This window comes from Cetorhinus maximus, chromosome 12 (assembly GCF_964194155.1).
Source record: "Cetorhinus maximus chromosome 12, sCetMax3.hap1.1, whole genome shotgun sequence".
In the NCBI taxonomy this organism is placed as follows: domain Eukaryota; kingdom Metazoa; phylum Chordata; class Chondrichthyes; order Lamniformes; family Cetorhinidae; genus Cetorhinus; species Cetorhinus maximus.
Window position 1 is genome coordinate 51,327,125 of NC_135890.1, and position 15,123 is coordinate 51,342,247.

Sequence of the window (15,123 nt, forward strand, 5' to 3'; positions counted from 1 at the left end):
TTGGCTCATTTTTATAACTTACCTTTTTCCTCACTTTCTTGAGACCATGCTTCAGACAAAACAATGGATAATTGACCTCCTTTGCCTTCACCTGAATTGTTCCTCCAACATTTGCCTCTACTAGTACTTATCAAAAATATTTTGTTCATAATTTTTATATTTTAGAATATAACTTATAGTTTAGGAATAAAACTTTTTAAGTTGCAAGTTGAAAGGTTAATGTTAGAAAGGAACATCGATGGAGAAACTTATAAACATTTGGGGTGAATGCAATTCAAACAAGCTTGGAGTTTATTATACTTAAACGGTTGGGGCCATGTTGACTTAAGAGGTTAACCGTTAGAAAGATAAGATCACGGAACAGCAGGTGGAGAAACTTAAACTATGGGTGACCTATCCGTGGGCCTTTTGATGGAGACATGACATTGGTCTGGATTGCCTTTGTAGAAATAATTGCCAGTGTTTTTGTTTTGAGAGTTTGAGCTAAATTAGTTTAAAAGCATATAGTAAACCCTGAAGGGTTGTAAAATCCATTTCTTTCTTCAGACCAAAGAAGGAATTTTAAATGGGGTATACTTAACCTAAAGGCCTGTTTCAGGACATTTCAGGACATCTCAGAGCATGCCACGTCATCATGGAGATAGGTGGAGTTTTGGGAGAATCTCTGGATTCAGTTCATCTAGGCATTTGCTGAGAGAGTTATTTAGTTGCAGCTTGGACCTTGTGTGTGCAGCTTGCAGCTAACAGAGAAGATAGCTAAAAGTAAATGACAGGCTTGCAGTTTAAGCAGAAAAAAATGCTAACTTTATTCAATGTGGAATGTGGGTGAAGCTTAACCTCAGTTTGAATTTTGTGAGGGAACAGAAATTGGAAGATTTGTTCTTGCGTGCAGCTAGTGGAAAAAGCTACCATGGTTCTCAGAGTCTTGTGGCAAACGCAAGCAACCAGCAGAGTAGTTTGGAAGTACTGAGAAAGCAACCAGAACAAGGGAGTGAGTAATCCACGAACAAGAGGTATTGAATAAAGAGTCATATCTTGGCAGATTAAAATACTTTGCAGAGGACTGTAGCATGCTTTTGGGTAGTCCCAACCGAAGTAAATAAGAGACATTTTTGGAATTAAGTGAAACTGAGTGCATAACATACACAGTTATAAACCATATTAAGTTAGTAATGTTTGTTTTGTTTCAGTCTTATATACAAAGTTTTTTTTGTTTAAAAGCATGAAATCTTGTAGCATAGTTCTATTGGGTAAAACTACTTAGGTAGAACTTTTCCTATGGTGGGCGGGCTGTTCAGGAGCGGGCGCAAGGAGGCGCAGAGCCAATCGCTGCCCGCGATCAGCTGCATGCCGCCATTTTACGCGGGCGGGCCAATTAAGGCCTGACCAGCGTAATGTGCGGCCGGCTACCTCTGCGAGTGGGAGGAGGAGGGAGAGTCGAGGCCAGCACTCCTTCATGCATGTGTGCGAAAGAGAGCAGCAATCTCCCAGAGGCACGGAGCTTCCTCGGGGAGATTAAGCTGATAATAAAACTATTTTATAAATAAAGTAAAAAAAATTTAAACATGTCCCCTCATGGGATATGTTTGTGAATTTAGCAAAATTTATTTAATTATTTTATAAAACCTTCAGGAAACCTCATCCCGCCTCTAGATGAGGTTTCCTGAAAAACGGGAAGGCTGCTTGGGCTAAAAACAAAAAGCTAAAAGCTACTGCGGATGCTGGAAATCCAAAACAAAAACAGAATTACCTGGAAAAACTCAGCAGGTCTGGCAGCATCAGTGGAGAAGAAATCAGTTAACGTTTCGAGTCTTCATGACCCTTCGGCAGAACTTGGGCTCTTTGCCTGCCTTCCAACCTTAAGGTTGGACGGGCAGCATTGTTAATAAGATAAATTACTTTTTTAATGGCCTTAATAGGCTGTTGACAGTTTGGCGGATGCACAGCCGCCTCTGGCGCACGCCCGTTGAACGAAATGTCGTGATGACGTCGGGATGCACACCTGACGTCATCTTGCGTCATTTTACACGTTGGCATGTCGGGCCCACCCCCACACGCCAATATTCTGCCCCTTGTTGCAGATTTCTCTTTAAATATTAATGGCCCCTAACAGGTTCGTAGCATACTGTTTTCAAGATGTACAAGGTAGTGTGCAAGAATAGACTAGGTTGACATCTATTTGGTTTTCTTGTCCAGCCTTTGCCTAGTGAGTTTTTTGTAAGGTGATTAATATGGAAGTTTACTGTGGAGACAAGAGTGGGTATTTACCAATATCTTCCCAAATCCTCCAGCACTTTGGAACATTAGCCTGATGTGCTGTTCAACTTCTTGGTTCTGCAATGTAATTCATACATTTTGAAATATTTTGTGTCTTACTATTGTTGTAAACTTGGTCAAATTTTGCTTTATAATACTCCAGTAAAGCGCCTTGGGATGTTATATTATCTTAAAGATGCTTATATAAATACAAGTTGTTAAATGGTTAAAACTACCAATATTTATTTCTTAGTCCAATACCTCAACAGAGATGTTTTTTAAAACGTTTTGTAACTGTTACTTGTAGAAATTATTAATAGAAGCGACTACACAACAGCTTTTTCTTTTATGTTAGTTCTCATTGGCCTGATTTACACTATGAATAAGGCTTTATTTACCACATATTGGGTGAGGATGTCCGTGAGAATGTACTTGTGACTTTAGTATGATTAATGTGAGGGCTAAGAATCTGAAAGGTACTTTTGACCCGAAAAATTTTCTGCTAATACGGTGGTTCTGAATTTTGGTGATGATGCTCAAGTTCAGATTTGGTGAAACCACCATCCCCCAGTACAGTATATGAATCTCATTATTTTAAGTCCTTTAATATGTTAATTTCAAAATTGTCACCGACTACTGGCTGCTTAAATAGAGTGGTCACATACTGGAGCATTTTTTAAACATTAAGAAGCTTGCATTTTGAGGCAGGATATTTGGTATTGATCTTTTTCTAATGCAGTTCTGTTAAAATGTGATGGCACTGTAGCTGGAAGTTTAATAATCCTGTTAACTTAACCAAATAATCATGGTAAATTAAGAACAATACGCATTCTACAATTTATAGGGATCAAAAAAATAGCCATTACTCAGGATCATATGAAGATTCTTGTTTCTACAGTGGCAACCTTGGGAGGGCTGTTTAATCAAAAAGTAACACTTGATAACATAGTTTATTTTATTAGATGAAAGTCTCCAAACTCAAAGATGTCTGAATTTATAAATGAAGCACATTAAAATTGATAGTTTGATCTCTGCAGGTTGTTAAAGATTTGTTTAGCAATCCAGCGATCTCTTTTGAAACTGATTTTGATTTATTTTCTTATTTATAGTACTGATGACAAAATATGAGGTGCATCTAAAAAATGCTTTGCAGGGGATCGGGGAAGGGGTCTTTGCTTTGCTTATATGGTATAATCCTAGTTGATACCTTAAACCTTCAATTATGTAAGGGAGCCTTATTTAAAAAAGAATGTTCCAACAACAACAATGAATTTGATGGAGTTAATCAGTGTTGAACTCTTCATATGAAAATAACAACAAACTGAATGAAGAATGCCAGCCCAGTTAAAAGGTCAAGTTGCTAACAAAAAGTGTAATACAGTACTCTGTGATTTTTCTATTGTACCACAAAACAATGTGTAATCACTTTTTTAATGGATGATTGAGCCTCATTGCATTTTGAGAAGGGAATGTACTATAAAGTGATTCATGGAAGTTTCAGCCATATTTCATGATCCACGTTCCTGCTATGAACTGCATCTTTTGAGCCATGTGTGGGCTTTGTCTTATAAATTATTCTTCACTTGAATGATTAATGTGTAACAAACAGGAGACAAATGTGTTGTGTCAGTTAATTTCTGGTAGATGACTCATCTTGGAAGAACTTCCAAATAAAAAGTGTTTTATGCTAGCAGTTTTCTTTAATTAAATTGTAGACATTGACATCCTATAATATTGTAAAATGTGCAATTTCTACTATGAATGTAAAATTCTTGTTCTCAGCAATTTAGCTTACAAGCATGATCAACTATAGTTCAGTCAACAGTGAATACAGTATTATAGCCAATAATTTGGGTCTTTGGATTCAGTTTGCATTCACTTTAAGCAGTGAACATAGCCATGTTATTTACACAACATTGATCTCAAAAATAATGTTCAATTTGGCGCTGTAACCTGGGTTAAATGCAAAAAGCAATGCGAACAAATAAACTAGCTTTGTGTTTATATTGTTCTGAAGAAGAGTCAAATTTGACTTGAAAAGTTAACTCTCTTCACGTTTGCTACTAGACCTGCTGAGTTTTTCCAGCATTTTGTGCTTTTATTTGTGTTTATACTGTTGGTTTACATCATTTTCCTCATAGTGAATACACATCTGGAGTGTGTGCATGCATCTGCAAACCATTGATTTTTATTCAGAGCACATTGGGGTGGTATTTTACTGTGGGCAAAAAGAGCAGTGGAGGAAAAGAACTTTATAAGGTCCCTTTCATGATCTCAGGATGTTCCAAAGTACTTTGTAGCCAATGAAGTACTTTTTGAAGTATAGTCACATGGTGTAGTGTAGGAAATGTAGCACAGCGCAGTAAGCTCCCACAAATTGCACTAACCGGACAATCTGTTTCAGCGGTATGGAGTAGATTGTAGGGCTGGCAGCTGGTTATTACTTGCCCTCTTCTAGATTAAATCTGCCTCTGCGGGGCTAATTTTTGCAACATTTGTGCAATTTATGCTGCCGAGCAGATCCTGAGTTTCAGCACTGATCAGACTTCCAAATTCCAACATGAATGTATTATCATTTATGATTTGTGTTTATATAAAAGGAAGTGCAGGAATTAATGGCAATTCAGTTTTAAACTTCAGTGAATGACGTGGTCGTGGATTTCGACAGCACCTTCACCCACAACCACTACCATCTAGAAGGACAAGGGCAGCAGATAGATGGGAACGCCACCACCTGGAAGTCCCCCTCCAAGTCACTCACCATCCTGACTTGGAAATAAATCACCCTTCCTTCACTGTTGCTGGATCAAAATCCTGGAACTCCCTTCCTACCAGCACTGTGGGTGTACCTGCACCACATGGACTGCAGTGATTCAAGAAGGCAGCCCACCACCACCTTCCCAAGGGCAACTAGGGATGGGCAATAAATGCTGGCCCAGCCAGTGAAGCCCATATCCCGTGAATGAGTAAAAATAGAATGAAAGCCAGATTTTTCTAATGTATTTAGTTTAGTTTTCTAGATCCACTTGTGCTATTTCCTGTTCAAGAGTTCAGGCAGGGAAATTGCTGCTGGTCCTGGTCGTGGTCCTGTGTCACCACTGCTATGTAATCATCCATGCACGAGCAACCTTGGAGACTTGATATTGTCTCCAATCACTATGACTCTGTGTGCTGTCACTTTGTGTGCAGTATGTTTGAGCCCAAGTATGCTGTTGTATCCTGTTTATTTGGGATTTTAAATGGATGAATATTTTAATAAGCCATACAAAATTGTATTTCTTTCACGCAGAATTTTTTTTTTGCCATGTGCTGTTTTAGATACTAACACTTCATTATAGAAAGGATATTGAAGCCATGGAAAACGTGCAATGTAAATGACAAAGAATGATATTGGGGGTGAGAGAATATAGCTATGGTGAGACATTCGTGAATATAGCTCTAGATTTTCCACAAAGCAAGAAGGTTCAAGGGAGGTCTAATGGAAATTTTAAAATAAAGGTTTAAAAGGGTAAACAGTGAAAATTTATTTGCACCTGGCAGGAGTCTGCAACAAGTGGTGTATACATTAGAATTAGGACTAGAAACACAGAGGAAGTTTTTTTTTTAATACAATTTTTAGAATACGGAATACATTACCACAAGTGGGGTTATTAGAGCCAATTCAATCCAAGTAGATGTAATATATCTAGATTTCCAAAAGGTCTTCAATAAGGTACCACGTAATAGACCAATGAATATGGTCAGAGAATGAGGAACCAGATGATGAGCAGCTTAAGGGATAGCTAACTGGCTGCAAGAGAAAGTAGGAGAGTATGGGGAAACAGGTAGCTGTTCAGATTGCCAGAAAATGGAGTTCCACAAGGATGAGTACTGGGACCACTGTTTCACAATTTCTAAATTTTCAGACATCAAATTGGAGGGATAGTCGCTACTGAAGACTATCAAATTACAAGATAATATTAACCAACTTGCAAAATGGGCATATAATTGGCAAATGATTTTCCACACAGGTGTGAGGTATTACATTTTGGTAAGAAAATATTACTTGGAAAATAAGAATCTAAATGGGCTCGACGAGGAAAGGGACCTGCAAGTACAAATATATAAATTACGCACACAGGTTAATAAGGCTGTGAAATAAAACAAACCAAGTGCTAGGGTTTATTTTTAAGAAGGATAGAATTGAAAAATAAAGTATGGTAAACATTTTTTCAAACTTTGGTTAGAGCACACTTGGAAGTACTGTCTACAGTTCTGGGTACTATTATCCTTTTATGAAAAGGATATAGAGGCAATGGAGAAAGTACAAAAAAGAGATTGATGAGGAAGATATTGGAATTATGATGTTTTGTCTATTAAGAAAGGATGAACAGGCTGAGGCATTAGAAGGCTGAGAGGTGACTTAGTAAACGTCTTCAAAATCATGAAAGGTTTTAGAATAGACACAAAGTATTTCTGCTTTGGAGGGAAAGCAAAACCCAAGGCCATCAATGTAAGGCAGTCACCAATGAATCACAGGGAATTCAGCAGGAACAGCTTTACCCAGGGAGTGGGGAGAATGTGAAACTTGGTACCAAAGGGAGCCATTGAGGTGAATAATATAAATGCATTGAAGGAGAAAACAGATAAGGATATGAGGGAGAAGAGATTCAAAGGTCATGCTGATAGTTAGATGAAGAAGGATGTGAGGAGGCTCGAGTGGCACATTGGTTGGGCTGAATGACCTGTACTTTGTTGTATATTCTGTATATGCTATGATATAATTATGTATAGTTTCTAAGGGACCCACATACTTCTGTTTTTAATATATGTTGAGGGTTTATAGTGTAATATCTATGTTGCATCTTGCAATCATCTCATTTTGAATGTGTATATATTTTGATGTGATTGTGGACCTGAGTAATAACTTTTATTACATTTGTTAAATTAAAAAACTCTTTCAACTATGAGTTTATTTAAATGAACTGATGTGGATTTAACATAAACTGAATGAATAGAGAACCTCAAGATCCTGTAGACTTGTAATGTGGCACATGATTGTTTCCACCAGTTAGTGAGAGGGTGATGAAATCACAAATTTAAAACTCTAGTACTTGCAAAAGGGATTGGAGGGAGGTTGAAAAAGAGCCTGAGGGAGTTAAACACTTGAAGGAAAACTGAGATGGAACAGGAAAATAGGAGCAGATAGCTTCACTGTGAAGTTTGCAGTGGTATTTACAGAATAGGCTGTGATGTGTGTTTTGCACGGCCAGCTGATATGAATCTTTTGCAGCCATCAAGAAGTTGCACAGTTTGAAATGGGAGTCTAATGATTTTTAAACAGCCGTGTTGTTGAATTGCTTCAATGTAGATGAGGCAGATTTCACACCCCAGGCATATTACAGAACACTACTATTTCAGGCAATTGTGTAAAATGGCAGAGGGTTCAAGTGTAGGAATGGAAGTATAGTCTTTGAAGAAACATGTTGACTATCCTACTCATTTATTGAGCTGTGCTATGTGTCTTATTGCAGATGGAGATGTTGGAGAGGAGGAAAAGAGACAGGATAGCAGATTTTCCACTTAAAACCTGAATGCTTCTGATTCATAGCATGGTTGTTAGAGCAACGGCTCCCACTGATGTTAATTAATACTCTGGTTCATTCCTGTGAAACATCAATTAAGTGGGCCTACACTCTGAAATGAGGGAAGTATATACTACATTTGGTTGAAATGGGATTGTAGATCAGTCGTAATTGACAGCATTCCTTAACAGTCAGCAGGATGCCATCCTTCAGCAGTTTGTTTCACATCTACTATCTGGAAATTTCACGCAGGAAATTGATCATTATCCATGGAGAGAATAGAGGAGCTGACAATTCAGTTGCAGACCCTTCTTCAGAATTGCTCTAATGAATGAGCTGCGTCTGACACATTGCTCATCTGTTCTCTTAAATAGTCAACAAATGTTTTCAGCATTTTCTGTTCCTATTTCAGGTTCCCAGCAGCTGTAGATTTTTGCATTTTGTTATTTGATTGATAGACATCCTTCACATACCACAATCCATCGTCTGCTAACTTGCTTGATGGGACTTATGATGAAGTGAGTTGAGGTCTAAAAGAGAAAGTGGCAGTCTTAGTCATTATGCTCCTCTGCCTAGCATGACACAAATACAAAGTTCTGAAGAAGAGCCATCTGGACTCGAAACATTAACTCTGTCATTCTCTCCACAGATGCTGTCAGACCTGCTGAGTTTTTCCAGCAATTGTTTTTGCTTCAGATTTCCAGCATCCGCAGTATTTTGCTTTTATGACAACTATATTTGGGTTGTGCTTAATGTATGAGTTCTCCATAACCAATTAATCTGAGGTAAATTTAAACAGTGTTAATGTCTACTATTTAAAGATTAAAGATGACCCTACAAGGTAGGTAATCAACCAATGTACCTTTTGTAAGTGTGTCCATTAGCACATGATGCAGAACGAAATGAGAGAGTTATCTCATTTAATAACTGAGAAATGTTAATTAAGGTATCAGCATAGTAAATTGAGACTTTTTTTCTTTTGTTTTTCTGCAGTCATAATGAGTGGAAGGTAACTTGCAAACATCCGGTGACAGGACATACATCACAAGAAAACTGTATATTTGTCATGAACGACAAGTAAGTGTTATAACTTTCTCATTGTATGCTGTGAAAAAAGGTTTACACAAGCAGTAGAAATCTGTAAAACTATTTGAAATGCTTAATTTGTTGACTTAGAAATATTCAAGATGTTTGCCTAATTAATTTCAAAGCAGATGTTTTAAACATTTGAGTTCTGTGGTTTTTTTCTTAGTGGGTTTTTGAGTGAATAGTTTTTTTTTCTGGGAAGACATCACAAAAATACTGCACTGTAATTGAAATTTCTGCAGAACATTCAAAGCATTTAATTACATGGCCATAATTATACCCAAATGTTCACTGACTTAGCTTGTGCCAAATTCTCTGACCTTGATTCATTTGCTATTTTTACTGAAACTTCATGAAATTGCAACACGTCCATGCACTATATCCAAGAACTTGACAAAGGGTGCATTACCAACAACAGATTTGTATTCCGTGGTGACACACTAAATCTCACTCAATCTCTTATTGCTGGAGGCCTGTCTTTTCCTGGGATACAGGAGCAGCCATCCAGAGCTTGTGCTTCCACCATCTGGCTCCAAAACATGCCAAGCTGGCTTCCAACATGTACTCCAATAATACCTTAAGAACAGATTGCTGAAGGCCCATAATAGTGACCTCAAGCTCCCAGTTACTGCCTGTGCAAAATGTAGATCTGTTTTTTTCCAAATGGTCATCAATGAGGCCATATTAAGAGGGAAAGTGTAGATAAAGGTCAGTGGAAGTGGCCCTTGGATGTTACAGGTCTCCGTCTCAAACACTACTTCAGTAGCAATATGAGACACTAAATTCTACAAACTCAGATTTGTTGTGTATGAACTACTGAAATATAAAATTTTTACATGTGTTTGCATGGTATTCCATTGAAATTGTAAACTTCCATTGTTGAATGTGTTTTTCACCAAAAGAAAGTCATTAAAATGCCATAAATCATCATCTGGGGTTGTGAAGTGTGGAAGAAGAATCACCCAGGGGCACTATTCCCATGAGAAATACACTCCATGTCAGTGCAACTTTGTTGATTATAATGCGCCATTCTGAACCGTATGCTTAGCTTATATTTTCTCCTCATCAGTCTTGATCATTGCAAATGGATACCATAAAACCGGTTTGCTGTTCATTTTAAATTAGTATAGTTTATGCATTGAAAGGCCCAAGAAGAGCTTCGTAGAATGTGTAGAAGTTAAAGGCACTGCCTAGTTGAGCACTAAGCCAAACAAACCAGATACATCAACTTGATTCTGAATCTGTGTTGAAGTTAATTTATCGTAACCACAATAGGAATTGTGTTGCTACAATTGCCTTCCATGATCTTTTGCTAATTATCATCCATGGCAACTGTCATGTTGTAAGAACATAACATAAGAAATAGGAGCACGAGTAGGCCATTCAGCCCCTCAAGCCTGCCCCACCATTCAATAAGCTTCAACTTCTCTTTCATGCCAGCTCCTCATAGCTCTTAACTCCCTGATACTTCAAAAATCTATCTACCTCCTCTTTAAATACTTTCAGTGATCTAGCCTCCACAACTCTCTGGAGTAGAGAAGTCCAGATATTTACTATCCCCTGAGAGAAGAAATTCCTTCGCATCTCAGTTTTAAATGAGTGTCCCCTTATTCTGTAACTATATCCCCTAGTTCGAGATTCCCCCAACAGTGGAAACATCTTCTCAACATCTACTCTGTCAAGCCCCCTCAGAACCTTGTACATTTCAATAAGATCACCCCTCATTCTTCTAAACTCTAATGAATAAAGGCCTAACCTGTTTAGCCGTTCTTGATAAGTCAACCCTTTCATCCCAGGAATCAGCCTGGTGAATCTCTTTTGAACTGCCTCCAATGCCAGTATATCCTTTCTTAAATACGGGGACCAAAACTCTACTCAGCGCTCCAGGTGCGGCCTCAGCAACACCCTGTATAGTTGTAACAAGCCTTTCCGTTTTTAAACTCCAACCCCCGAGCAATACAGGCCAAAATTCCATTTGCCTTGATTACTTGCTGCACCTGCATGCTAACTTTTTGTGTTTCATGCACAAGAACGCCCAAATCCCTCTGTGCAGCACATTTTTGGAGTCTCTCCCTATTTAAATAATAGTCTGCCTTTTGATTCTTCCTTCCAAAGTGCATGACCTCACACTTTCCTACATTAAACTCCATCTGCCAAGTTTTTGCCCACTCACTCAACCACTATCTATATCTCCTTGCAGAATCCTTATGTCCTCATCACAACATGCCCTCCCAACTATTTTTGTATCGTCAGCAAATTTGGATACATTACACTCTGCCTCCTTCCTCCAAGTCATTAATTTAGATAGTAAATAATTGAGGCCCTAGGAGGACCCTTGTGGCACTCGACTAGTTATGTCTTTCCAACCTGAAAAAAACCCATTAATCCCGACTCTCTGTCTTCTGTGTGTTAACCAATCCTCAATCTATGCTAATACATTACCCCCAGTAGGGTGAGCTCCTATCTTATGCAATAACTTTTTATGTGGCACCTTATCAAATGTCTTCTGGAAATCCAAATACACTACATCTACCAGTTCCCCTTTATCAACTCTTGTTATATATAAGCTGACAATGTTCTAACCCAATTGTCAACTTGTTTGTATTTCAGGAGAAAACTAATATTTCCCACTGGGATTGGGGATTCAATATCAATCAATGCAATTGTCTCCAGTCCTCCTTCACTAACATTCTGCTCAGTTAAAAGTCATTCAGTGGATGTTGGCTGTGCATAAACTTGAGACAAACATGTTTTTTAAATGTGCTCATGGTCTCTGATGTCATGACTTCTCATGTTTTATGAAGTTTTTTGCCCCCAAAGAGGTTATAAACTTGCAAGCTGCTAAATTGTAATATGAAAAATGTAATTTTCCTTAAAGAAACTTTCGGGAGCATGCTCAGATGTTGTCATATAAGGTATTTTCATCAAGATGAGTTGTAGCTGCTTCTGTGAAATGTTGCATCAATGTCCCCATAACCCACCCAGAAAATAAATGGCATACCTTGAGTTGTATGCCCCCTTTGGTAACTGTATGCCCCCCTTTGGCGGTTGCGGGCCCCCGTCAGTGGTTTCTTCTCTTTTCAGTCATTTCTAATCCCACCACTGTTGCAAACTGTACTTTTTTGTACTTCAGGATTTTCTCTTGTAATAAAGTTGTAATAAAATAGCTCAATTTTAAGATGTGCCCTTTTTAACTGAATTTTCAGTCTAACTTGTTTCTATACATAATGCCTACATCTGTTATTTCTGAGCTGTCAGCTTTGTTATGGAAGGAAGGGGAGCTATTTTTCATCTTTTGTTGGTATTTTGGGTTAGCATAAATGAGGATTCGGCTCCTGTGACAGCTTCCAGTCAAATAACCTCTCAACATTCAGTCTTGCTACACACATGAAGAATGATTATGGACAAAGTACTGTGAATCTACCAAGGAGTAAAGCTGTTGCCACTTCAAAATAAAAACTTTTTCAAGGATTATTCTGAAAAATTCTATTTTTGAAAGTTATTCAATGGTCATAAACTTTGGCAACAATCATTCTTGTTCATTGGCGAATGCTATTTTTCTCACCTGATAGTTAGCATTTCTAAGTATTAGCCAATTGATAACGACTTTGTTTAGGTCAGTTCTGGGACTCACTCTCAGCCATTGGTTAATGACAGCTCTGGGTTTTAAAATGTATATAGAATGCCAGTAACCTACACCCACGCTACCTGATTCAATCATTAAAATATCCCTATTAAATCCAATGTTCGTTTTGGAGCTTCATTTCAATCCCTCAAAGGGATTTGAAATGAAATTCTTCGAAACAATATGCAGAATATGTCAATATATTCAGTGAGCCATTAAACTGCTAAAGATTTGTGCCTAAACAGTTGTGATATTTCCTAAACATACCTATTAAAATAATTACTCATGAAACTGTGATACCTCTATCACTAGCACTTTCAAATTTCAGGATGCAAACTGCGTTTAAGGTTTATCTTAGTAAACAGTTGTTTACTCTATGTCCTTGCTAACTGGGTAACAGTAGTTGATCCATTTCCATTCTCTCAACATTTTTGACAAGTTGAAGTAAAGCCAAATTATGAACTTGTTTTTATATATGAAATATGATTTAAACGGATCAAACCAGCCAAAGTGTATGGGCTCACATTGAAAGTATGTCCTACTGCACATAAAGGCTGTTTTGGTAATTACAACTGGACTAATCTAGTTGCAAGATTGCAGAATATTGTTGCCTTTTTGCTGTCCTTGAAAGAGAAACTTGCCTGAATCCATAGAATTGCTTCTAATGGTAACAGAAACATTTCAAATCATAAGGTTACTCATCAATGCATTCAACAGCAGCCACATTGGCCTAGACTTTGATGCAGCAGGGCATCTAATGGCATCTGTTGTTAGTTAGATATGCACGTTTACATTTTAAAATTTTTTTCATGACACATTGCAGAGTATGTGAGCTGATGATGTGTAGCGAGGAAGACAGGATCGAGTGAACAGGATAAGCAACTATATCTTAGTGAAGAATTGTGAAATTAACAGCAGAACAATGGAGGAAAAAAGTATAAATGTAGAGTGGGTGAATTGAATGTCAAATCAGGGACAGGAAGAGAAAGACAAACTGGATTGAAAGAAAGGGAGGAGAAAAAGGGACACAGAATTTTTTTAAATTAATTTTTGATTTGACATTTTAAAAACCTTCAACAGCAATTACTACCTGAAGAAATGAAATTCCACACTTATTAATTATTCACTCGGCTCGGCAGCTCGGCCAAGTGGAATGCTCCTTTGCGATGTGGGATGCCAGGGGCACTTCCAGCATCCAGGGTGATCATGTGTGCAGGAAGTGTCTCCAGTTGCACTACTCGAAAACTGCATTTCAGAGTAGGAGCTTCTGATCGAGTCACTGTGGAGCATCCGCAAGGATAAGGCATGAGACCTTTGTGGATAGCACCTACAATGAAGTGGTCGCAGCGCAGGTAGAGTGCACAGGCAGAAAGGAAATGGGCCGCTGCCAGAGTAAAAACAATAGGCAGGTGTTGCAGGAGTCCCCTGGGTCCATCTCCCCCTTTAACAGATTTCCTGTTATGGATACTGCTGGGGGAGATAGTATCTCCTGGGAATGCAGCGAGAGCCAAGTCCATGGCACCACAAGTGGCTCAGCTGAGTGAGGGGCAGTGGTGGGGAGAGAGGAATGAGTGGGAGAGCAATAGTGATAGGGGATTCTATTGTAAAGGGAACAGGGGTAGACGTTTATGCAGCCGCAGATGTGACACCTGGATGGTATGTTGCCTCCCTGGTGCTGGCATCAAGGATATCACTGGGTGGTTGCAGGATATTCTGAAGGGGGAGGGCGAACAGCCAGAGGTCGTGGTTCATATTGGTACCAACAACATAAGTAAAAATGGGAATGAGGCCCTGAAAGCAGAATATAGGGAGCTAGGGAATAAATTAAAAGGCAGGATCTCAAAGGTAGTAATCTCAGGATTACTCCTAGTGCAAGTGAGATCTGGAATAGGAGACCAGATCAATGTGTGGCTGTAGAGATGGTGTAGGATGGAGGGATTTAGATTCTTGAGGCATTGGGACTGATTCTGGGGAAGATGGGACCTGTACAAGCTGGGCAGGTCACGGCCCAGCAGGGCCAGGACCAATATCCTCATGGGCATTCGCTGGTACTGTGGGGGAGGGTTTAAACTAGGCTGGCAGGGGGATGGGATCCTGAGCAGGGAGACACAAGAGAGGGAAATAAAGATAGAAATGAAAGGCAGAAAAGTAGAAAGCAAATGTGGAAGGCAGAGGAAACGAGGGCTAGTAGCAAATAAGGCCATAGTACAAAAAAAATGTGTAAAACTGTTTAAAACAAAACAAGTCTAAAGGCATTGCATCTGAATGCATGGAGCATTTTCAATAAGGCAGATGAATTAACAGCGCAAATAGATGTACACAGGTACGATATGATTGTGATTACGGAGATATAGCTGCAGGGTAACCAAGGCTGGGAACTGAATATCCAAGGGTACTCGATATTTAGGAAGGTCAGGCAAAAGGGAAAAGGAGGTGACGTGGCATTGTTAGTTAAGGATGAAATCAGTGCAATAGTGAGAGAGGATATTGGCTCAAAGTCTAGATATAGAATGAGTCTGGGCAGAGCTAAGAAGCAACAAAGGGCGGAAAACATTAATGAGAGTCATCTATAGGCCTCCAAACAGTCATGAT

The 15,123-nt window shown here is 38.7% G+C and overlaps 1 protein-coding gene across 4 annotated transcripts in view; it reads left to right on the plus strand.

Moving 5' to 3' along the window:
* The window catches only part of plekha5 (pleckstrin homology domain containing, family A member 5), a 369,212-nt gene that overhangs the window by 189,330 nt on the left and 164,759 nt on the right, over positions 1-15,123 (plus strand). For all 4 annotated transcript variants that reach the window (XR_013578140.1, XM_078553582.1, XM_078553583.1 and 1 more), the window contains exon 4: positions 8,814-8,897. Coding sequence is in view for 3 of the 4 variants with exons in the window: in XM_078553582.1 (XP_078409708.1) it covers positions 8,814-8,897 (84 nt within the window). In the remaining variant the exon portion in view is untranslated. The remainder of the gene's footprint in view (positions 1-8,813; positions 8,898-15,123) is intronic.